At 42.7% G+C, this 22,491-nt stretch overlaps 1 protein-coding gene across 1 annotated transcript; it reads left to right on the forward strand.

Annotated features, from left to right (window-relative positions):
• The first annotated feature begins 486 nt into the window (after positions 1-486).
• On the forward strand, positions 487-21,381 carry TOP2A (DNA topoisomerase II alpha). The gene is made up of 35 exons (XM_059830415.1): positions 487-519; positions 896-1,042; positions 1,217-1,307; positions 1,770-1,833; positions 2,342-2,487; positions 2,829-2,926; positions 3,242-3,454; positions 3,660-3,833; positions 4,036-4,137; positions 4,627-4,764; positions 4,940-5,078; positions 5,333-5,490; positions 5,921-6,046; positions 6,533-6,643; positions 6,736-6,841; positions 7,526-7,635; positions 8,396-8,488; positions 8,968-9,082; positions 9,400-9,521; positions 10,112-10,260; positions 10,965-11,196; positions 11,327-11,461; positions 11,582-11,782; positions 12,345-12,540; positions 13,857-13,948; positions 14,547-14,696; positions 14,799-14,882; positions 15,499-15,696; positions 16,623-16,728; positions 17,028-17,168; positions 17,608-17,758; positions 17,900-17,961; positions 18,282-18,404; positions 19,471-19,697; positions 19,997-21,381. Exons 1-35 carry the CDS (start codon positions 487-489, stop codon positions 20,144-20,146), a joined length of 4,683 nt encoding a protein of 1,560 aa, XP_059686398.1. The 3' UTR covers positions 20,147-21,381.
• Positions 21,382-22,491: the final 1,110 nt, after the last annotated feature.

Consider the following 22,491-nt stretch of genomic DNA (forward strand, 5'->3'; position numbering starts at 1 on the left):
CTGCGTGTCCCCAGAAGCTGCCCAGTGCATCCCAGTGCATCCCCGGGGCCTGCCCAGTGCATCCCACTGTGTCCCCGGGGCCTGCCCAGTGTATCCCAGTGCGTTCCCGGGGCCTGCCCAGTGCATCCCACTGTGTCCCCGGGGCCTGCCCAGTGCATCCCAGTACATCGCACCAACGGCAACCGCGCGAGCACAGCGCCCAGCCGCGCAGCGCCCTTCGCCTCCCTCTTCTATTGGTCTATGTCGCTGTCCGTCCCGCAAGTATCCCTTCTGAGTGGCTGGTTTGAATGCGCGGATCGCCTTCTGACTGGCGAGAGGGAGGGAGGGGCGCCACTCGTGTCCCCGCCCCCCCGCTGCGATTGGCGGTCCCCTGGGGGCCCGCGGACGGGGATTGGCGGAGAGTTTCGGCGGGCTGAGCGGAGGTTTGAAACGCTCCGGGCAGTTGGGGGCCGCCATCGCTTCCGCTCAGCAGCGCCCGCCGCCGCCATGGAGCTCCAGGAGTCCCCGTCGCCCCTCCGAGTGCGTGCGGTGCCCCGCCACCCTCTCCCGCCCCACGCACCGCGGCCCCCTGTCCCCTCAGGGGTTCGGGTTCCCCTGCCGCCCCGTCCCCTCGGCGCCCCGGGCCTCCCTCAGCTCCCGCCGGGCCCCCTCATGGTCTCCCCGGGCCCCTCTCGCGGCCTCTTCCCCCCGCTCTCCTCAGCGCCCCCGTTCCTCTGAGATTTTCCCCACCCACCTTCTCCTCGCGCCCCCCCCTCCCCGGGGTCCTCTCCCCTGGTACCGTGTTGGGGTCCCCCGCCGCCCGGGCCCGCTCCAGCTCCCTCCCGCCCCTTGATCCCCCCCCCGTTCACCTCCCGGATCCCGCTGCCCCTCACTGCCCCGTCTCTCCCCCGAGCAGCCCGCGGACGAGAACCTCCGGCTGTCCAAGGGCGATGGCACCCATAAGGGGCTCTCGGTGGAGCACATCTACCAGAAGAAGACGCAGCTGGAGCACATCCTGCTCCGGCCCGACACCTACATCGGCTCCGTGGAGCTGGTCACCCAGGTGCGGGGGGAGGCCCGGGGCAAGGGAGGGTGGTGGGGCTAAGCCTGAGCTCCTCGGTGCAGATGAGAAGTCACTGACATCAGTTTATAAAGGACAAAGCATCTGCTTTACAAACTGATGGCACGGAAGAGGAGGCGTGCCTGGGGACTGATGTATTTCTTGCCTTCTTTTCAGCAAATGTGGGTTTTTGATGAGGGCGTGGGCCTTAACTGCAGAGATGTGACCTTTGTGCCTGGCTTATACAAAATCTTTGATGAGATCCTAGGTAAGGTGACCTCTCTGTTGAGTCAATGACTGACGGGTTATTAATGGGTGCTGAATGTCTTAAGAAACTGAGAACTTACCAAGTGTACTTTTATCTAGTTACGTTTTTGACCAAGTAGTGTTTATTGCATAATTTGATGGATGTTGTTCGCAGAGTACATTGTTGATTGTGTTTGGAAATACTGGATACTAATGTCCTTCCATTAGCGCTACTTAATAGTAAGCCATTCATGGGTTGATGGCGCACTCTATTACAAAAACAATTTCATTCAGCCCCAAATTCTCCCTTTTGTGTTAACTTGCAGTACATGTCTTTGTAACTTGCAAAAATATTTGCATAGCAAGATGATTATTAGTAACATTGTATTTAATTTTTGCATTCATTCGACTGAAGGCACTTTATAGTTAATAGTTCCGCCTTGATTGAGAATGTAATATAATAACAATAATCCTTCCATTCTAGTCAACGCTGCAGACAACAAGCAGAGGGATAAAAGCATGTCATGTATTAAAGTTACAATTGATGTGTAAGTTCTATTTCATTTTTGTTCATTGCCTTCCCAACTCAAGTGCGTTAGATTGTCTTGCTCAGATGCTGTTCTGCTAAGCTGGTGTAGTATCGGCGGGCTCTGCGATGCAGCCGATCCAAGTTAGACCGAATGTAACTCTCCAGTTGTGAAAGCCTTTTTCTTTGTTTAGTCCCTTGATCTCTTACAGAGTCCTGACTGGTGAAATGACTGCTTTTTTGTTGTTGTTGTTTTCTGTTGTGGCCATTTTCCTCTTCCTCTCAACGTTTTTATTCTGTGGTTGAGCATGGAGAGAGGATTTTTATGTGTGGTGGTCCGTTTCATAGATGGTATCCGCAGATCTGAGAATTTTTTGTTGACTTGTTCCCCCTCTGCTGGCTGTTTCTGCACTTGCTGAACAGAGATTTGCTCTTGATGAAATGGTGGCCTTTCCCCAGAGCTTTTGTATAATACTTGTTTCATAACTCAGTCGTCTGCAGCCTTAAAAACACACATTTTGTTCCCCTAGAGAGAATAACACAATCTGTGTATGGAACAATGGGAAAGGTATTCCAGTTGTTGAACACAAAGTGGAGAAGGTCTATGTGCCTGCTCTTATCTTTGGACAGCTACTAACATCCAGCAACTACGACGACAATGAAAAGAAAGTCACAGGTAGGGGAGACTCTCAAATATGCGCTAATATTTCTGAGCGGCCTGATCGGTTTAAATGTGTGAACTAAAGGATGCAACATCCTAACGGTGTTCTGAGTCCATCAGAGAGAAGTCTCTGTGCTCTATTTTATAGTAATAACAGTACAAACACGCAGAACAGGAAAAATTCTCTTTGAATGCTAATCCCAATTAAATATGGTTTTATAGCCATGTACTGAGTTTGTAGGATATTGTTGCTAATTGACAGTTGTACTTTGTGCTGAAGTGCTGTTAGTCTGTAATTCTTTTAGATGGTTTTGAACAAAGGTAATAACACAAGTCTGTTTTCCTTCTAATTCCAGGTGGGCGAAATGGTTATGGAGCCAAACTGTGCAACATATTTAGCACAAAATTTACTGTGGAAACTGCATGTCGTGAATACAAAAAGCTATTCAAGCAGGTATGAACACTTCTCATTTCACTAAGGTTATACCTGAGATTTTCAAATAAGACTAAGGTTTTTTCCAAAACTCTAGGCATAACTTGCATTCAGTGCACTGTGATTAGAATAAATTTGGCCCACAGTTACTGTACCACCAACTATCATTCAAATGAATAATTAAATGAGCAGACATAATCAGAATCTAGTTTGTAACCGGTGTGTTTTTTTAATTTGAAAGTATTTAAAACTCATAAATCAGCTTACTGCTTTTAAAAACTAAGCTAGTTTCTCGTGTGTGTTAGACATGCAACTCACAAAACCTCCTTTTCTCAGACCTGGACAGACAACATGGGAAAGGCTGGTGAAATGAAACTGAAATATTTTGATGGAGAAGATTACACGTGTGTCACTTTCCAACCTGATCTGTCGAAATTCAAAATGACAATTCTTGATAAAGACATTGTAGCACTAATGTCTCGAAGAGCATATGATATTGCTGGATCCACAAAGGATGTCAAAGTTTTCCTAAATGGACAGAGGCTGCCTGTAAGTGAGCATTTAAAAGAAACAGTAATGTCTGAATTTCTCATGCTATTTAAACAGTGAGATTTTGTTGAAGCAATTTATGTCATTACACATAGTAAAGGGAAAATTCGCATGAGTGATTTCTCTACCCACTTTTCAGGAGGATATGAATTAAGTATTTATAGGAGCTGTTATAAACGAGTCGTCTGCTTTCATATGCATGCAGGTGAAAGGATTCCGCAGTTATGTGGACCTCTATCTGAAGGACAAAGTAGATGAAACTGGTAATGCGCTTAAGGTTATCCATGAGGAAGTAAATTCTCGGTGGGAAGTATGTTTGACTTTAAGTGAAAAAGGCTTCCAGCAAGTTAGCTTTGTCAACAGCATTGCCACTACAAAGGTAACTCTTCTTTAGTTTTAGCCAAGCTAATGCCATATTCTTCATCAATAATATTGTTAGCTATTTTCAAATGTATGTCTGTTAGTGAAAAATACTTAGTTGCTTAATGTTGCAAAGACTAGGCTTAAAGTTTTATATAGATATGCATACTTTTTTTTTTCAATGGCATCACCACCAGGTCTTTGGTCCCATTTTGCCTTAGGGTGGCAGGCACGTTGATTATGTAGCTGACCAGCTTGTGACGAAACTCATTGACGTTGTGAAAAAGAAGAACAAAAACGGAGTTGGAGTGAAGCCTTTTCAGGTACAATGTCAGAATTTCCCCAGTGGGAAACAACTCTTGCATTATTGCACACTGTAACTACAGCTTAATGCATTACTACATTATTTAATAATACATACTTCCATTGTACAGGCAATATTATAAAATTGCTAATTATAGAAGTCTCACATTGTCCAGTTTAAGCCAACTAACAATCTTCTGTCTGTCTGGCTGATGTATTTTGTAATCGGAACACTGTAAGTCAGTGTAGGTGCACTAAAACTCATTATCTGTTAGATAATACCTATTTAGGCTGAGAGCTGTTGACTCTTTGACATCCCAAATCATATGACACTGTTCATGGATGTTCATTAGCTGTCCTAAATTCAAGACATCTTGGAAAATTCAAAAACATACAGCGATAATTGAGTTTTTCCTCACTGTGTGATTCTGACAGGCGAATGTCAGAATGCGCTGCTGTTACTGAGATGAGCCTGTATAATGTATGATGCCTGTCGTATTTAACTATAGGTGAAGAACCACATGTGGCTTTTCGTGAATGCCTTAATTGAAAACCCAACCTTTGACTCTCAGACTAAGGAGAACATGACTCTGCAGGCAAAGAACTTTGGCTCAACCTGTAAACTGAGTGAAAAATTTATTAAGGGTGTAAGTATTGATATACGCGGATAATCAAGAGGTCTATAAAACTGCATCTTATGTTTAATGTGGCAAATACATACTTTTGAACTAATGTAATGAACTAAAAAAAGTATATAACTTAAAATTATGTCATTGTTAAGGCTTTTCCTACAATTGTTTGGGGTAATTTTTTGTATTGCAGGCAGTTGGCTGTGGCATTGTTGAAAGTATCCTAAACTGGGTAAAATTTAAAGCTCAGAGCCAGCTGAATAAGAAATGTTCAGCTGTGAAACACACTAAGATTAAGGGTGTTCCTAAGCTGGATGATGCCAATGATGCTGGTAAGTGTTTTACGTCCTTTGTAACAAATTAATTCAAAAACAGTTAAAACTTGTTCGTTAGACAAATGAAATAATAGTCTCCTAAGGAGAAATGAGAAAACCTGTAGTTTATCCCCATTTTACAGTCCCATTTACTAAGTGCAGTGCAACAAAACCTGTATGTGTTAGAAGATATTTATTCTCATTCAGCTTGTGAGTATGCAGGCTTTGATTTCACTTATTAATTAGAAAATTGACTTCATTGTTTTTTTTAGGCAGCAAGAATTCTTTAGAATGTACACTTATCCTGACCGAGGGAGACTCAGCCAAAACGCTGGCTGTCTCTGGTCTAGGAGTGGTTGGTAGAGACAAATTTGGAGTATTTCCCCTTCGTGGGAAAATACTCAATGTCAGAGAAGCTTCTCATAAGCAGGTAAGTTAAAAAATCATTATAGTCTGTGTGTCAGAAGGCGCGGTATGCTTTGTGTAATGCAATGTGTTTTAACTGAGTCAGTACTGCTGAACACCTGGAACCCTGTAACTCATAGGAGTAGTGTCTTAAACACTTGAGTCTAGTCTCACCTTCAGCCTGCCTTGCTGGTTAAGTGGGAAGATTGATTAAGTCCTGTTCGCTGTTTTGCCTGAAGGTATAGTGTTTGTGTTGTGGACTAGAAAATGTTTGAAATGATCTAGAATAATTTAAGCATTAGACTTCAGTTTAGAAATGATAAGTTTCTAAACAGCAAAAAAACACTGACAAGGCAAAGCTCAGTCAATGGTAATACTTATGGATAATTTTAGACTTTTTTGAGCTACATTTTAAGTCTGAAAGACAAGTTTTTATTCCATGTGATCTTTTCCAGATTATGGAAAATGCTGAAATCAACAACATCATTAAGATTGTGGGTTTACAATATAAAAAGAACTATGAAGATCAAGAATCTTTAAACAGTCTTCGCTATGGAAAGATTATGATTATGACAGATCAGGTTAGTTTCACTAAAATTGAAAAATGGGAGAGGAAAAAAACCCCAATACTTGAATACAGAGGAAAGAAGAAAATACTACCTTTCTACCTTTCTCCCACTGCCATTGTTGTACCTATTTCTCTGTATTCATTTCTTTTTATCATTCTGTATTTCAGTGGGTCATAATGTCTTTTCAGCCACAAAACAAAACAGATAAAGTAGAGGGTGGAGTAGCATCACCAAATAGCTAAATACTGTCTTTCCAGTCTGCTGATTCAAGGTCCTTGACCAGTCCTTGATACCTTTTTTCACCAAGAATGTGCCTTTTCTATTTCTCTTAATTTTCAGTAGTTAAACAACGCATGGTCACCTTTTTAGAAGTGAAAGTTAACAGGGTCAGGTAGCTGGAATTATAGAATCATTAGCTATTAAGCTAACAATTGTCACTTCCATCATGTCCCTGGTTAAATATGTCTTTTTTCTCTTTTTTTTTCCTTTTAAAATCAGGATCAAGATGGATCACATATCAAAGGTTTGCTGATTAACTTCATCCATCACAACTGGCCATCTCTTCTAAGACACAACTTTTTGGAGGAATTTATTACTCCCATCATAAAGGTAAGGGTTGGGTAGATGAGAAGGTGAATGAGTAAGGACCCATTGGTCCAAATCTGCCTCTCATTTCACAGTTAAAATATTTTTCATTATAGGCCTCTAAAAACAAAGAAGAAATTGCATTCTACAGCATTCCTGAATTTGAAGAATGGAAAAGCAGTACACAGAACTACCATTCATGGAAAATCAAGTACTATAAAGGTTTGTAGAAAAATTAATAGGGTGAAATTAAATGATCCAAGTAAGAGCACTCATGATTAAATTCAGAGATAGCCCTGCTTTTGCAGTAAGGGTTTGGACCGGGTGACCTCCAAGTCTCTTCCCTTGTAAGATATTCTGATTACAAATACATGCGACATAAAATATGAAAGGAAGGAAACAATAACCTCTAACTGGATGAAATCTCAATAAAATGTCTCAAAATGGAACTACAATATCGTAGGTAACCATTCTTTCAGCCCACTTAGGCAATTATGCTCAGTTTTATGTGCTGTTTTCCACAGTACAGTCCTTGTGTACTGTTAGCACTGTAAGCTAAGTACTTACTCCAGAATTGCTTAATACCAATACGAAAGTTGCCAACTGCAGAACAACGGCTAGATCATGAGGAATCATTTCCAATTTGCAGTTAATCATTTCGGATATCTACAGGAGTTACAGACAAAATCAAAAGTACAACATGCAACTGCTCACTTATCTGTAATTCTTGTGATTTTTGTGATACCTTACATCTCATTTTAAAGTAACGTAAGTTTTCAGTAAGTCGTCTTCATGCTGTATGTTTATATGATGCATCACAGAAACTAGGCATAGCAAAATATTTCTTTGAACTGCAACTTAATTTAAGCAAGAAGTTATTAGGATTAACTAGTACTGTCTCTGCAGGTTTGGGTACCAGCACGTCGAAGGAGGCTAAAGAATACTTTGCAGATATGGCTAAGCATCGAATTAGCTTCAAATATTCTGGTCCTGAAGATGATGCTGCGATCACCCTGGTAACTAACACTTGATTTAATTACTGACTTACTACCTTTGGTATTCTACTGCTTAGAGTGCTGTGTATTTTCTCTTAAAATGCTCTTAGAGGCCTTTGGGCTTGAGACAATCTCTTTGTTACCAAGGCTACGGCTTTAGTCTAACCAGTAGAAGCAAATCTGTCTATGGACCTCAGGCCAAGAGTACCCTTTTAATAATGGTTTTTAAATATAGCTCAGAACAAACTGATCACTACAAACCAATTGACATTTTCAGGCACAATAGTAAATATTCCTTTAACATTTTTTGCATGTTCTGCTGCATTTTTCTCCAAGTCAGACTTCCCCTTTCTCCTCCAGATTTTCTTCTTGTAAAATGGTTCACCAGTGGATTAAAACAGTCTTTGCTCTGTGAACCTTTCCACCTTCAGTAGACATTGAATCTTAAGTCTTCCGAGCTATTAGGCAAGGCCAAAAAACCAAGGCTTTTTCCCAAAAATATTAATTAATATGGAAATCTGCTTTAGTTTTCCATTATTGTGTTAAAAATACATACATTTAAACCTAACTACCATGTCTCCTGTAGACTGGTGGAAATTGTGCTCTTAATAAATTTAGCTACAAGAACCTTTTATTGCACTTAGGCTATTAAGTCAGCCTGTTTAGCATGTTATTCTCCTGGGTAAACTCTTTCTGTATGCTTTCTTTTTCTCAAGTGGTCCAATAGCACACAGCACAGAACATCCTAGAATTGAGTTACTTTTCATTTTGTAATATACAGGCCTTTAGCAAGAAGAAGGTAGAAGAGCGAAAGGAATGGCTGACTAATTTCATGGAGGACAGAAGACAACGGAAGCTGCATGGTCTGCCAGAGGTAAAAGGTTTACGTATATGAAGGAAACTGGTTTCCTCTCTCTCCCTTGGGCTGTTCTCATCTTCGGTCTGGCATGCTAGAGCTCCACACAGCTCAGAGCCCGTGAGTCAGTCACTGGATTACGGGACAGTTAAAATGTTTCAGGATTTTGCAGAGCAGCAGCTTCTCTCATCGGTGTAGCCTCATTGTCAATTGTCCAACAGTTAATTTCATTTTTTACTCTTATCTTTCAAATTACTTGATCAATAGGGAAATGATAACTCGAGCAGGACTGTACAAAGACTTTATTTCTCAAAAAAATGGGCCTGCATCATGGGAAGGGATCTTTCACTTTGCCATGCTATAAGAATGTCAGCACTTGAGCTGTGTTTAGCTAGTCTTACAAGGAGTTTCCATTTTAGTGAAATTAGCCAAGTATGAGCTAAGAAACAGATTAGACCTTGTTAAAATTAATGCAATCTTGCACCTGTTTTTCTTAGGAATACCTATATGGGAAAAATACTAATCACCTGACGTACAATGATTTCATCAACAAGGAGTTAGTGCTGTTCTCAAACTCAGATAATGAAAGATCAATCCCATCACTGGTTGATGGTAAGTTATTTCAAGATAGTGATTCAGCATAGTGCATTCCCTGGAACTTAATAAATGGATGTTTGTATGGCATATCACCAGAATCAGGGTAACCTGCTGAGTTTTCAGGGTCAGCATTCTGAAGTCCGTTTTCTGCTGCCCAAATTTTTTAATCTTTGGATTAAATCTCTTATCCATTTTGTAGCACACTATTGCAAGTACCTCACTCTCCTGGTGCAGAATCTTTAGGTGTATAAGTAGTTCTTAGTCTCTAGAGAGCAGAAGCGAAGTTAACACATGGTGCGTCCTAATCACAAGGTCTTTTCTTTTTTATACAGGTTTGAAGCCAGGTCAAAGAAAAGTTCTTTTCACATGTTTCAAACGGAATGATAAGCGGGAGGTGAAGGTTGCTCAGCTGGCTGGTTCTGTAGCTGAGATGTCCTCATACCATCATGGTGAAGTAAGAACCTGGCCTGGTTGTGCAAAATGCTTTTTAAATGAAAAGCAAAAAAAGCCCTTCTGTTGACTTGACAGTTAAGATGCCTCTAAAGCAGGATTAGATGTTTGAGTGTAAAAGCCAGAGCAAAGTGGCTGTATGCTGCTATTAATACTTCAATATTAATTTAATCTGAGATTGGTCAGTCTGCCAGCCCTACCTAGACTTTACGGGAGTATATTTAATTCAAAAAGTAGAACAGGAAAAACCCGCTTTATTTGTGATTAGATTTAGGCAGACGTTAATGGCCTTTCTACCTTGGTAAGGAGAAGTTAAGCACTAAAACAAGTTTCCCTTGTGAGACTGATAGAATCTTTCATTGGAGATTTCAAGAACGTGTAGATAGCAATATATTGTGGGTCACTAGAATGTATCACCCAGTCACCCAGACTGGAGGGTCCTGGGATGCACTTTCAGTGAGAGTTTTCTCTAGTATTTTATTATTTGAGTTTATCCTCTATATCAGTTTTGTTCTTGATGTGAATTTTGCCTTTAACTTTGTTCATTCAGTGAAGAATTCTGCATTTTTAGCTTTGAACCTTCCCTTATTGCAGGCATCACTGATGATGACTATTATTAACTTAGCTCAGAACTTTGTGGGCAGTAACAACCTCAACTTGCTACAACCTATTGGTCAGTTTGGCACAAGGCTGCATGGTGGGAAAGACTCTGCCAGCCCTCGATACATCTTTACAATGCTCAGGTCAGCATTAAAGATTTCTTACTGTCTTAAATATTCTTAGCATGTTACAGGATTCAATTTGACAGCATTTAAAATGAGAAATGAATTTACTTTTTCCCTTTAAGACTTTGGACTACTTGCATACTCAAAGTAGCAACAACTGAAGTGAGATTCAGATCCTAGATTCAGCTATGTAAACTTGGTTATCATCCCAGAGAACAGAAAGGCATAGCAGAGAATATGGGGATGGGAGCAAAAACAAAGGGAGAATTTTGGGTAGGATAATAAAAAATGAACTTGAGTTGGGAGAGTGAAGTTCTAGTATCCGAAAGTACAGCGCTGTACTCTCTGTGGCCCGATGGTCAGCCAGGTGGAACTTCGTCAAATCTGTCACTTGAGCAGGTGTATGGTTGTACTAAAGCAAGGTATACAGAGAACTGGAGCCTTCCCAGACATTAAACATCTAATATACATACTTAAAGTACGAGCTTAGAGTCCCATGTAGTCAGTGGAACCTGTAGAGATTGCTGAAGATGTATCTCTGTTTTGACTGTTACTCTAAAAGCCCAGTTGCCTAACGTAGACACCCAGGCTGTGTGGCTAAGGTTGGCTGATAGGAATAAACCTGATTTATGTGTTTTGTTTGTTTTCAGGGGGGTTCTTTTTGCATGGTGGTCACTGTTCTGTGACGAGAATTTGGGCTTTAATTCTCTTTTCCATTCTAGCCCACTAGCGCGGTTGCTGTTCCCATCAATGGATGACAATATCCTGAGGTTCCTATACGATGACAATCAACGTGTGGAGCCAGAATGGTATATGCCTATCATTCCAATGGTGCTGATAAATGGGGCAGAAGGGATTGGTACTGGCTGGTCCTGTAAGATCCCCAACTTTGATATCAGGGAAATTGTGAATAATATCCGTCGTCTGATGGATGGAGAGGAGCCGTTGCCAATGGTAAATAATGTATTTAAAAAATGTCGTCTCACTTGTTACGTTTATTCAGCGCATATTGGAGCATTTCATGCAAGTGCTTAGAACCAGAAGCATCAACACAAAGCTGAATCCAGTGTTCTTTTGTGCTTAGCTTCCTAGTTACAAGAATTTCAAAGGCACAATAGATGAGCTGGGACCTAATCAGTATGTGATAAGTGGTGAAGTGTCTATCCTCAATTCCACAACCATTGAGATCACTGAGCTGCCTGTGAGAACATGGACACAGGTAATAAACTGTGACTCTGCCCTAGGAATGTATAGTTTGCCCTGTAAAGCAGAAAGTGATTAGTGGGTTTTGGAGCTTTTCATCTCCATGGAAAACATGGGTCTGACTTTCTTTTCTCAGACTTATAAAGAGCAAGTTCTGGAGCCAATGTTAAATGGGACTGAGAAGACACCCCCGCTAATCACAGACTATAAAGAATATCACACAGACACGACAGTGAAGTTTATAGTGAAGATGACTGAAGAAAAACTAGCTGAAGCTAAAGCAGTGGGGCTGCATAAGGTCTTCAAACTCCAAACAAGTTTAACATGCAACTCCATGGTATGTAACAGATTTTATTGAAGAAAGTTCTTGGTTTAACTCGGAAGGCTGTGTGGACAGTTGCAGTTGCTGCATGTAACAAAAATACTCTTTTGCAGTAACCTATTCACTTCGATTTTTCTGCTGTTACCAGTTTTAAATGAGCTTTCTAAATATTCCTTCAAAAGGTCAAGAGACTGGCTTGGGAATGGGCTCAGAGTGGTATGGTTTTGCCTGAAGGAGTCGAAGTGATCTGAAATCACACAGTTTACAGAGACCTTTGTTGTGACAACAGCACTGCTATTGAATGTCTGGATTCTGACAATGTGTGAAGCTTGATGCAAGATTTTTATCCTACAGATAGCTTTAAGATTCAAGTAACCTTAACCCTACTATATTTTCAAGAACTTTGAAATTCTAAAATTGTCTCTGCTGCTGTGCTTGCAAACTGAAGTAATTTGTAAAACACCACTAAGGTTTTATCATTTGTTGGCTAATAAGTCAATTGTACTATCACATAGGTAATTTTCAGTGGTTTTGGAAATCAGTTTCATCATCGTAACACCTGTGTTCTTTTATCTAGGTTCTTTTTGACCATGTCGGCTTTCTCAAGAAGTATGACTCTCCCCAAGATATTCTTAAGGAGTTCTTTGAACTCAGGCTGCGATATTACAATTTGAGAAAAGAATGGCTTATTGGAATGCTAGGTGCCGAGTCTGCAAAACTGAGCAACCAGGCTCGTTTCATCCTGGAGAAAATAGATGGCAAAATTGTGATCGGTATGTGTTGTTCTTGGTTACTTGGTGTATGAAACTGGGAGAAGAACTAGGTGCCCCCTTGAGTTCTGTCAGCACCGCCTCAGCCCCGGGCTGGCTCTTAACGAACTACACCAGAGCTTATCTTTCTGTTCCAGTAACATACAAGAGGAAAATGCTTCACAGAGTATCTTTGGTCTATAGAGCATTATGCAGACATTAATTAAAACGGGATACTCATACAGCTTTCCTACTGTGTGTTTGACACTATTTTGAGAGTAGAAATCTTTTTTAATAGTTTAGCAATAATTCCTATCTATTTCTGCCTCAGTAGGAATAAGAGTTAAGTACTGGTGGGGTTAGAAATGGGTAGTGTTTTCTGTTCAAATGCATACTTCTTAAGAACCCATATCTCTGTGTTATCTTTGTGAACCTCTGCAAAAATATTCCAAATCACGTTCTCAGTGGAGTGGGGTTTCAGACTTAGAAGATACTCAAGTTAGCAGCATCTGAGAATCATGAGCTAGAAAAAGAAACAGATCTTTGTTCCCAGCATTCAAATTTTTCAATCAACTTTTCCACCTCAGTCTAAAAGGCAGTCTGTATTTCACTTGCATTCATGGAGGATGCAGCTAGACAAAGTGTCATAAGATGCTTTGTGGTTTGCGTCTGAAGGCAGCCCCATAATCCCAACAGCCTGTGTCTGTTTGACTTGACTCAGGAAGAGAAATAATTCCCTTGAAATGCATTTTCTTGGGGTTTTGTAATAAGTAGTTCCAAGGCTGACAGAGCTGGTTTCATTTGTATTTGTGTCTCATGGTTGATTGCTTCTGATATCTTAAAAAGGAACAAATTCCAGCTGAAGCATTTCCATTGGTTGGGGCACTCAGAGCATAAATTTCCCAGGTGATGTCTAATGAGGTGCAAACTATACCAAAGCCTTTGAGTGCTATCAGGGTTTTTTTCCCTCCACCTGCCTGCCTATTATTGTGAAACCTTTTTGATACCATCACACCTTTTTTTCCAAGTTCAAAAACTACTTAGGGCAGTGGAAATGCATATATGGAAATGAAGAAGAAAAATACTTACAGTGCTCGGCAGGTGTTCCTGACAGGTATAGAAGCAATGCTGACCTGACAAATCACCTGCTAAGTAGGAACTTCGGGTGTTATTTCAGGCTCTTCCACATGTCCCACCTCTGATGAGGAAAGTTTGTTTTAGAGCCCGATAGGAGGCTAAGCTGCTAGAACCATGGGATCCAAAATTTAAAGTTCATCTGTCTTTCCTAACAGTGATTGGTAGCGGTCATTAACTGACAATCCTGAAATGTCTGTTTACAGAAAACAAACCCAAGAAAGAGTTGATTCAAGTTCTTATCCAGAGAGGGTATGAATCTGATCCAGTGAAAGCTTGGAAGGAATCGCAAAACAAGGTACTGCTTCAGTCATCCTCTCTAAATAGATCCGAACTGGCCCCTATCTCTGAAGCTTCATAATTCGTACAAAGAAACCAGAGTTGTTTTTCAATTTGTAGGATTCAAGAGCTTGCGTGTCTGGTATGTCTGTGATAGGAAACATAAGGCAAGCAAAAATTCAGTCTCTCTTTCAGAAGGCACTGAGACCTAATCATTCAGGTTTGAGTCTGTCGGGTCAAGTCCTCCTGCCACAGCAATTTCTGCTGTTCCTTAAGGGTTTCCTTCTGCCTGTGGGACACAGTTGTGGAAGGGCTGTGAGGAAGACGACAGTTTTAAGTAGCCTGAGGAGAGAATCTGGACTGTCGAGACAGAGGCCAAACAGAGTAGAGCAAAAGAGATTTGGAGAATTGTTTCTGCAGATGGATTCCTCTGTGCGATAGCAGCTGAGGCTTCAAGAAGCATAACTTCATCTCTACCCATTTCTGAATTGTTCTGGAAGAGTCTAGGACACCATAAGCACATGGAGTACCTGTGAAGCAATGCAAATTTGATCAATAGCCCTACCCTTGTATGTCAATATATTGGTTGACAATGTTTGTTTTAAATCCACATTCAGGAAGAAGAGAAGGAGGAGGATGAGGATGAGGAGAGTGAGAAAGAATCAGCTGCAGCTACCGGACCAGACTTCAACTATCTGCTGAACATGCCCCTTTGGTATCTGACTAAAGAGAAGAAAGATGAGCTCTGTAAGCAGAGAGATAAAAAAGTATGTTCCTTTTCTTGTAAAAGCAGTGTTATATAATAATTTTTTTTTTTAATGGTGGATTAAAATATGTGACTAATGATTATCAACTGTGATTCCTTTTAGGAAACGGAGTTGGAAAACCTTAAGAGCAAGAGTCCCTCTGATCTGTGGAAGGAAGACCTTGCTGTCTTTGTTGAAGAGCTTGATGTACGTCAGTGTTCAGTGCAGATGAACCGACTCCCTCATAGTCTTATCCACCAGCTCTTCATTGACTTTTTTGTCATAACAAGGAAACTAAATACGATAACTCCTATGTCTTGCACTCATTGAGGAGAATGAAAGCTTTCTTCACCTTCCTAGCCTGGATAGGAGTAGCACCGCTCTGGGCCAGAGAGTCAAACCACCAAGGTGGCCGTTGGAAGGTCAATTACTAGTCCAAATAGTGAAGAAGAGTTTTAGGAGGGCTTGAGAGAAAACCAGTACTAGGATATAGTCTGAGGAGATGTAGATCAAAGGGCTTTTTTTTGGACACTGAAAAGGTGAGGGAGGGGACTTCACTGAATAGAGCCCAAATTGTGGCTAGGTGTCTGCACCACCACACCCTTACTCCTCAAGTAACCAAACTATAGCTCTGGCTTAAACCATTGCTTGAAAATGTGCAAATCTGCAGCAGAGTGGGAAGCTTCATTTAAACTGATGGTAGGAAATCTATTGGCAAGTATAGAGTGCTTTACTGCAAGGGCTGTGGTGATGGGTTTTTTTCAGTAGCACGTTGTTTCTTTTGTATTCTCATGGTTGTATTATTTTATGCTCACCTCTGCAGGCAGTGGAAGCCAAGCAGATTCAGGATGAGATGGCAGGGTTTGCTGGTAAACCTTTAAAGGTGAAAGGAGGGAAACCGAAGGTGAAGAAGGCGCAACTGTCAGAAATAATGCCATCACCTCATGGCATAAGGGTTGTTCCTCGGATAACTGCAGAGATGAAGGCAGAGGCAGAGAAGAGAACTAAAAAGAAAATAAAGGTAAAAAGGAACATTCCGAATGCTTAATCTTTCTTTACATCCTCTTCAATACAGTCCTAAAGTGCGAGTTCTTGTTAGCTGAACTTGTCCTGATGAACCAGGGAGAGGGACAGAATCTTAGGACATGGCGAACACTGGAAATGGATGTTTCTCAGTCTAAAAGAGAACAGATGCATTAACGTATCAGGAGATGGCTTAGAGGGAAATCTTTTGGCAAGAGCATATATCACAATGTCAGAGATGGGTTCGTAGCTTAGAAATGAAAAGGCAGATGCAAGTAGGGTTGTTTTAGGCGTCTTGGGGATTTTATAAATCCCCTAGCAGGCAGGAAGTACAGCTAGTAAATTCACTTCTCTAGAACAGCCTTTGCATTCCCAGTAACGCTTAATGCCATTATTGTTCTCGGTATCAAGGAGGTGATGAAGATTTAACTCTTTTTCTAGGGCTAGTTGAAATCGTGCTGTTCAACCATTTGCAACATAGAAAATTAAAATATCCCTGTTTTGACCCATAAGCCAGACATAGTGCTCCTTTCCTACAGATGGTTCCATCTAACAGTTTTTCCAAATAACTTGCACTGTTGTTTTTAACCCACCCTGTTCAATTGTGCATCCTCAACACACCCTAGAGCCATACCATCGGCACACAAAGGCCAGTACCAAAGTGCTCTCAGGAGTGGGGGCAAAGTTCCTGTTTTTGTTAATGTTGGATTTTGCATTTTAAGTCACCTGATCTGGGGACAGATCGTGTCTGATTTACCTGGCTGTAATCAATTTTACACACAGTTTGTTTCAGAAACCCAGATTTCTTGTATCAGTAACTTTCATACCTCTAAAATAAGCAGCTCCTTTCTGCATTACTCTGTGTGCCTCTTCTAATGGTGTGAGCTGACTCGCTATCTATTTGATATCTGCTTGTATCTTTAGAGTGAAAAAAATGAATTTGATGAGAATGAAGAAGAAAACGCATCAGGAGACAAAGAGTCTTCAGGCCTTAAGCAGAGATTAGTGCACAAGCTTAATACTGAGCAAGGTAAGTGCTTTTATGTGTTATTCCATCAATGGAAAGTGAGGGCAAGGGTTGTAAATTTGGTTATCTGACCTCTTCCTGAAGGTGATGAGTAACATCTAGGATCGGTATTTTTGTAAAAACTAGGTGAGAGAGAAAGTGATCCTGGATAACAGTCAAGCGGGCTAGATTACTATTTCTCTTCGATGTTTAAGCCAGAATCCTCTGAATTTTGTGATGTATTTCTAGGTTGAGCTTGAACTGCTGAGCCTGAATTACACATGGAAGTTTGCTGGCTCATCCTGCCTCCCAATATTTTTCAGGTGCTAAGAGACAGGCCACGCTACCATTTAAGCCATTAAAGAAAATGAAGAAACGAAACCCTTGGTCTGACTCAGGGTCTGATTCAGAGTCTGATTTTGAAGCTCCTCCTCGAAGAGAGAGAGTGGTTCGCCAAGCGGCAGGTGAGTGACAACACAAATGCAGAAGAGGGGCAGTCTGTGGAGGAGAAAATTGAACAGACTATTCAGAGCGCTCCCAGAGTCTGAGATCTCGGTCAGAAATAATTTAAGAGGCTTATTTGTTTTACTGTATATAACAACTAAATATTTCTACCATTTGAGCAGATTTTCACAATGCTTTTCAAGGAAAAGCAGAAATGGGCAACCAGAGAAACAAGGTGGTTGGTTTTAATTACACAACTGTCTTGGCAAATGAAATGCGTTGTTGGTAAGCAAGCCCAGAATACGGTTGTGATTTGGAGCCTTCTCACTGGCACTCTCAATATCTGCTTGTTTTTATTCAGATCTTTATTTTTTAATAACTGCAGCTAAAATATTGAAAAAGAAACTGAGCTGCATATTGCCAAATGTGTAAAATAATACATCTGTGTTATTTCATCAGCCAAAGTCAAGACCACAATCAGTTTGGACTCAGATGCAAGTCTCTCCGGTTCAGATGAGGAGTCTGAATTTCAGGCCGACAGTGAAGGCAACACTGAATCGGACACAAACTCAAAACAAAAACCTGCTCCCAAACCCAGAGCTGCTCCAGAGTGAGTATTTCTCCGTGTAGCCGCTGGAAATCAGTTGTGCTTCTAGTGTTAATGCTGTATAGAAATTTATAGCCCTTTTTCATCAATACACCTATTTAGTGCATCGTAAGTTGAAAATATAATTGGGCTTTTGTATTTTAGGGAAACCTCTGAAAAAGCAGCTAAAGCTCCCAAGCAAAAGCCTGTGCAAAGCGCTATCCCTGGTGAGTAAAAGACCTTCTAAACCTCGTTGATTTTTCCCGAAACCCCATGAGAGCGCACTGCGCACTCTGACCAGTGCTTAACACTGACAAAGGCAGACGTCAGCCACAAGATCTCGCAAAGAAACTTCAATGCTAGGACACAAGCTGCTTCCAGTGCACCAGACTTTTTGTCAGTTTCTAACTGGAGTTTGAGATTAATCCAGTTTTAATAGTTGTCCTTTTTATAAAGTGGATCAAAATTATTTCCTTCTGCTCTAATGTTTATAGCCAGAGTAGATAATTTGAATATTTCAGACTTACTTTCTGCTTTCTTTTTTCAGTTCAAGTCCAAGATGTTGCTAATGAAAACGTGAGTCAAGCTCCTGCAGTTCCTTCTGTCTCTGTGCCTCGCAGTAAGGCCATATCTAAAAAACCTGCTGCGACTAAGACCACTGCCGCGAAGGGTAAGGCGACATTCAGTAAGATCGCTTTTAGATAACAAGTATTATTCCTGTGGGAAACAAGTCTGAGCGATTTTGCTAGACGTTGAGAGGCTTGAGTACCTGGAGTTTTCATTTCAGAAAAGATCTGAGCTTTGTGGCAAAGGTTGCCTAGTTGCTGTCATTTTTAAAGAAGTTTGTTTCCAAACATCCCATGCTCTAGTTCATCTCAGACATGCTTGAAGGGAGTGAATTTTAGTTTGGGAACAGGAAAAGTGAATGCTTCCTACAGTGCTATGTAATACTTGGCAGAAATAATCCGAGTGGAATTTGTGTCTTGCAGTCCATGTTCTACTTCATGTCTTTCTGGGAAGAAAGCTACTTGGTAGCTGGCTTCCCAGGAAGAAAAGCTTCTTTGGAGTAGATTGATCTATTTAGTGCTAGCTCCACCTCATAAATCTACGGCATTTGACTCAGGTTTTTGAAACTTAACTGCCCAGAGTCATCGTCAAACTTTGAAAGCTGTTTTGCATATTCTGTCACTAGCTGGTTTTGATCCCAGCAGTAAAGTATGTTACTTCACAGCAAAATAGCGGTTTCTTCCACTTCTAAATTGAGAAAGCCTATTATCATTCAGGAATGGCCTGCTCATTTCAGCTTAACCTGGAGTCATGCTTCAAGATGCTGTTAAAAAAATGTCATAATATAGGTAAGAAAGAACTCCACAAGTAACTGTTTAGTATAGATGGTAAATTCATTCCTTCCCTGGGCAAAAGTTTCGAAGGTATAAGATTGGTTACACAGCCTTGAGAGTTCAGGACTTTTCAATCTGAAATAGTCTGTAAATTGCTTTGGGTACATTTTAATTTGATCCTCTAAACGTAGTGGAAGTAAGCAGATAAACAACCTCATTTCTCATAATCTTGGTAAAAGAGCAATCTCTCTAGAAAACCATGCTTCAAAATGAGACGACCTGTGTGCTGACCTCACGGTACAGTGCAGAGCCATATTTGTCTTGGAAGCAATTCACAAACTGCGCATGAGAAGAGAGGCAGCAAAACACAGGTTTAAACGCTGAGTTCTGTTTCAGATAACCAGCTGTCCATCATGGATATTCTGGCCAAGAAAAAGGCTGCACCCAAATCCAGCAAGACGGCGGTGAAGGAGGGATCCCTGGATTCTCACACTGGAGCAATGGGTGACAAGAAGCCTGGCCAGACCAAGGGGCGGAAAGTTATCAAAAGGCAGCCAAGCTCTTTGGATTCGGATTCAGATTCGGATTTTGGCTCAAAGCCTTCCAAATCAGTTGCAGCAAAGGTTTGTACTCCGCCAGCCGTCAGAGCCGAGGCGGTACCACGGAGCGTGGTGTCGATTACTCTGGTAGGAAAAGGGCAGTAGAGGTAGAACCTCCTCTGCGACACCCAGTTTTATTGCCGGCTGCGGGGAAGGTGGGGGAGAAGGGGGGTCGGGCACACGTACTTGTCCCAGACTGTTGGTTTGGTCTCATCAGTCGAACACTCACCTCACCCGTGACGCGGTGGTGTGTTTCATGCTAATTGTGTTCCCTGTTTATGCTCAGATTCATGATTCACTTCTTGACTATGCTTTCCCTCCAGAAGTCCAAGCTGGAAGACAATGATAGCTTCAGTGTTGATTCCACTGTTCGTGCGGACAGCCCCCCAGCAGCCGTGCCCCGTACCAGGCCTGGACGTCTCAAAAAGCCTGTCCGGTACTTGGAGGAGTCCGATGAGGATGATACGTTTTGAGTTTTTATGAAGATTTTAAACCGCTGATCTACAAACTAGCGTTCAGCAGAGCTCTTGACAAACTGTCACCAAAGAACATCTCAGACTAGGAAAACTTTTAACTGAATTTAAGCTAGTCCAAAACTGTTTGTTACAAGTGAATACAGCTCTATTTTTCTTGAGTTTAAATAAGTTAGATTTGTTTAAAAAGGACACCCCCCCCCCTTTCTCGTGCACACTGGAGCCGTGTGCCCAGTTAGTGCTGATTGCACTTCCCTCTTACCCCTTAGCTAGCTGGAATCTTTTGACACTTTGTGGTCATTTTAATGTTCAGGTAGGCTTTAGAACATATCAAATCCTTTAAAATACCCTCTCACATAGATACCTTCCGCTTTAGAGATCTTAACAAATAATAAAATACATAAGCTTTTAACTCCACAACCGTAGAGAGGTAACATGCAAGGTGTAGGCATTGCGAACTCCACGCTGGTGTTTTCCTTTCTCTTTCGCAGTCCTTTATGTCTGTGCAAGCCCCTCTTGCTCAACCTCTGCCATGTTGTGTTTTAGCCTTTGGTTTTTTAAATGCAGATGTAGTAATGGAGCGTTGCACAGACTTGTCTCCACACTGTGCTCTGTGCTGGCAGTTTTATCTTCTCTCTGGCTGCCAAGAAACCCCGTGTTCAGCCCAGAGGTCATCTTCAGGTAAGAGACACTTGCGACTGCCCATGCTTTGCGCTGTTCAAGAGCTGAACGGGTGTCTCTGTGTGCCAGCTGAGTGAGACGGGCTCACGGGGAGAAGGACTGAGGCGGGACAGACGTTTGCCATCCAGGGATCTTTCATCTGTGGCAACTTGCGGGAAAGCCGCTTGATTATTCCAATGCACGCGTTGGAAAGCAGCAGGTTCCCCCGGGCCACGCTCTGCAGAGCGGCTGCTGGCCAGCGTGAAGCTTCTCCTGCCTCGTTGTTCCTGGGGACAAAGAACTTCTCCCCTGAGCTTCTAGAGGCCCGGCTGCACAAAGAGTGCAGTCCCCTGCGAGGTGAGGCCTGGTTGTCACCTCGGTGCCACTGGGTGCTCAGAGCTTCCAGTGCCCAGGGTCCTCAGCAGAAGCAGGGAAGCATCATCTCCCCCTTAAAGTATTTCACCGGAGTATTTATCTAGTCGTGTTTTGCTTTTCATAGAGCTGTTTCTGTAGCACTGAGGAGTATTTCTTGACTGTCTATGTAAATATTTTCTGTGTTTTTCTTCTTGTCCTGAGTTTCTGTCCTTTTTAATATTTATGTAATAAAAGTGTTTTTACTCAAGCTTTCTTCAATAAAAAGGAGTTGGTATTGTTATGGAAATGACCATTGCAGAGCTTGTGCCAAGCCCTCTGCTCCGCCATGGCTTTGTGATGGCGGAGCAAAGGGCTTGGCACAAGCTCTGGTCCCGTGTGTAGGGCTGTGGTGGCACAGCGCTGCAGTCGGGTGCAGGCACTATCGCTGCCACCGAGGTGCTTTGCTTGGAACCCAGTCAAGCGGGGAAAGCACTGTCAGATTTTCCACTGCCGGGCTCTGGAGAACGTCTCCGGCGCGTCCCCGCTGAGGGTGACGTGCTATTTACGGCTCTCCTTGCTGCAAGCGTGTCCGGAGAATCGGTTGTCACGACTCGGGCAGCAAAGGGAGAGGCCAGGGCTGTGCTGTGTGGGCTGCTCCGGGCTGGCTGTGTAGCTGCTCCGGTAACCCCGGCATCACCCCAAATGTATATATAGAGCTGTGTGTGCATGAACACGCACCCACAGAGTGCACCACCGTGTCTCTATCAGAATTTTCTGTTACAAAATCTCCCTGACCAGGGCGTTGGGGATGCTGCACTGGGGCACCAACCCGCCATGGGCATCACATGGCCGTGGAGCGGCGAGGAGGGCCCAAGGGAGCCCCCGCATAGGCCAGGGCTCTGCTCCTGTTACCAGAAAGGGAGTCTGAGGCACTGGCAAAGGCCATCTGCACTTGCCCTGGCCGGGCAGGGGCTGGCAGGAGTCCGGGCAGTGCCATGGAGGATTTCTTGCAGAGCATTGCAGCTGCCCAGCAGCACGGCCTCCCACCAGCCGGCACGGCTCCACTTGCCAGCACATGCCGGAGCCAGGGGCAGCACGGGAAGGTCCATGGGACCCTCCATGGCCCCGACAGCCTGGGCGCAGTGTCACGGAGCAGGGAGGGCTGGTGCCAGTCCTGAGCATCCCCGGGGCAGCACCACAGCCCCACGGGGAAGAGCCCGGCCCCAGGCAAGACTGTGGGGCAGGAGCTGTTTCCACAGAGTCGAATGTGGCCAATGCAGCTGGGCTCTGCCTGGGCCAGGGAGGCGATGCCAGCACTGGGGGGGCCTTTT

The sequence above is a fragment of the Gavia stellata genome, chromosome 28, assembly GCF_030936135.1.
Source record: "Gavia stellata isolate bGavSte3 chromosome 28, bGavSte3.hap2, whole genome shotgun sequence".
NCBI lineage: Eukaryota > Metazoa > Chordata > Aves > Gaviiformes > Gaviidae > Gavia > Gavia stellata.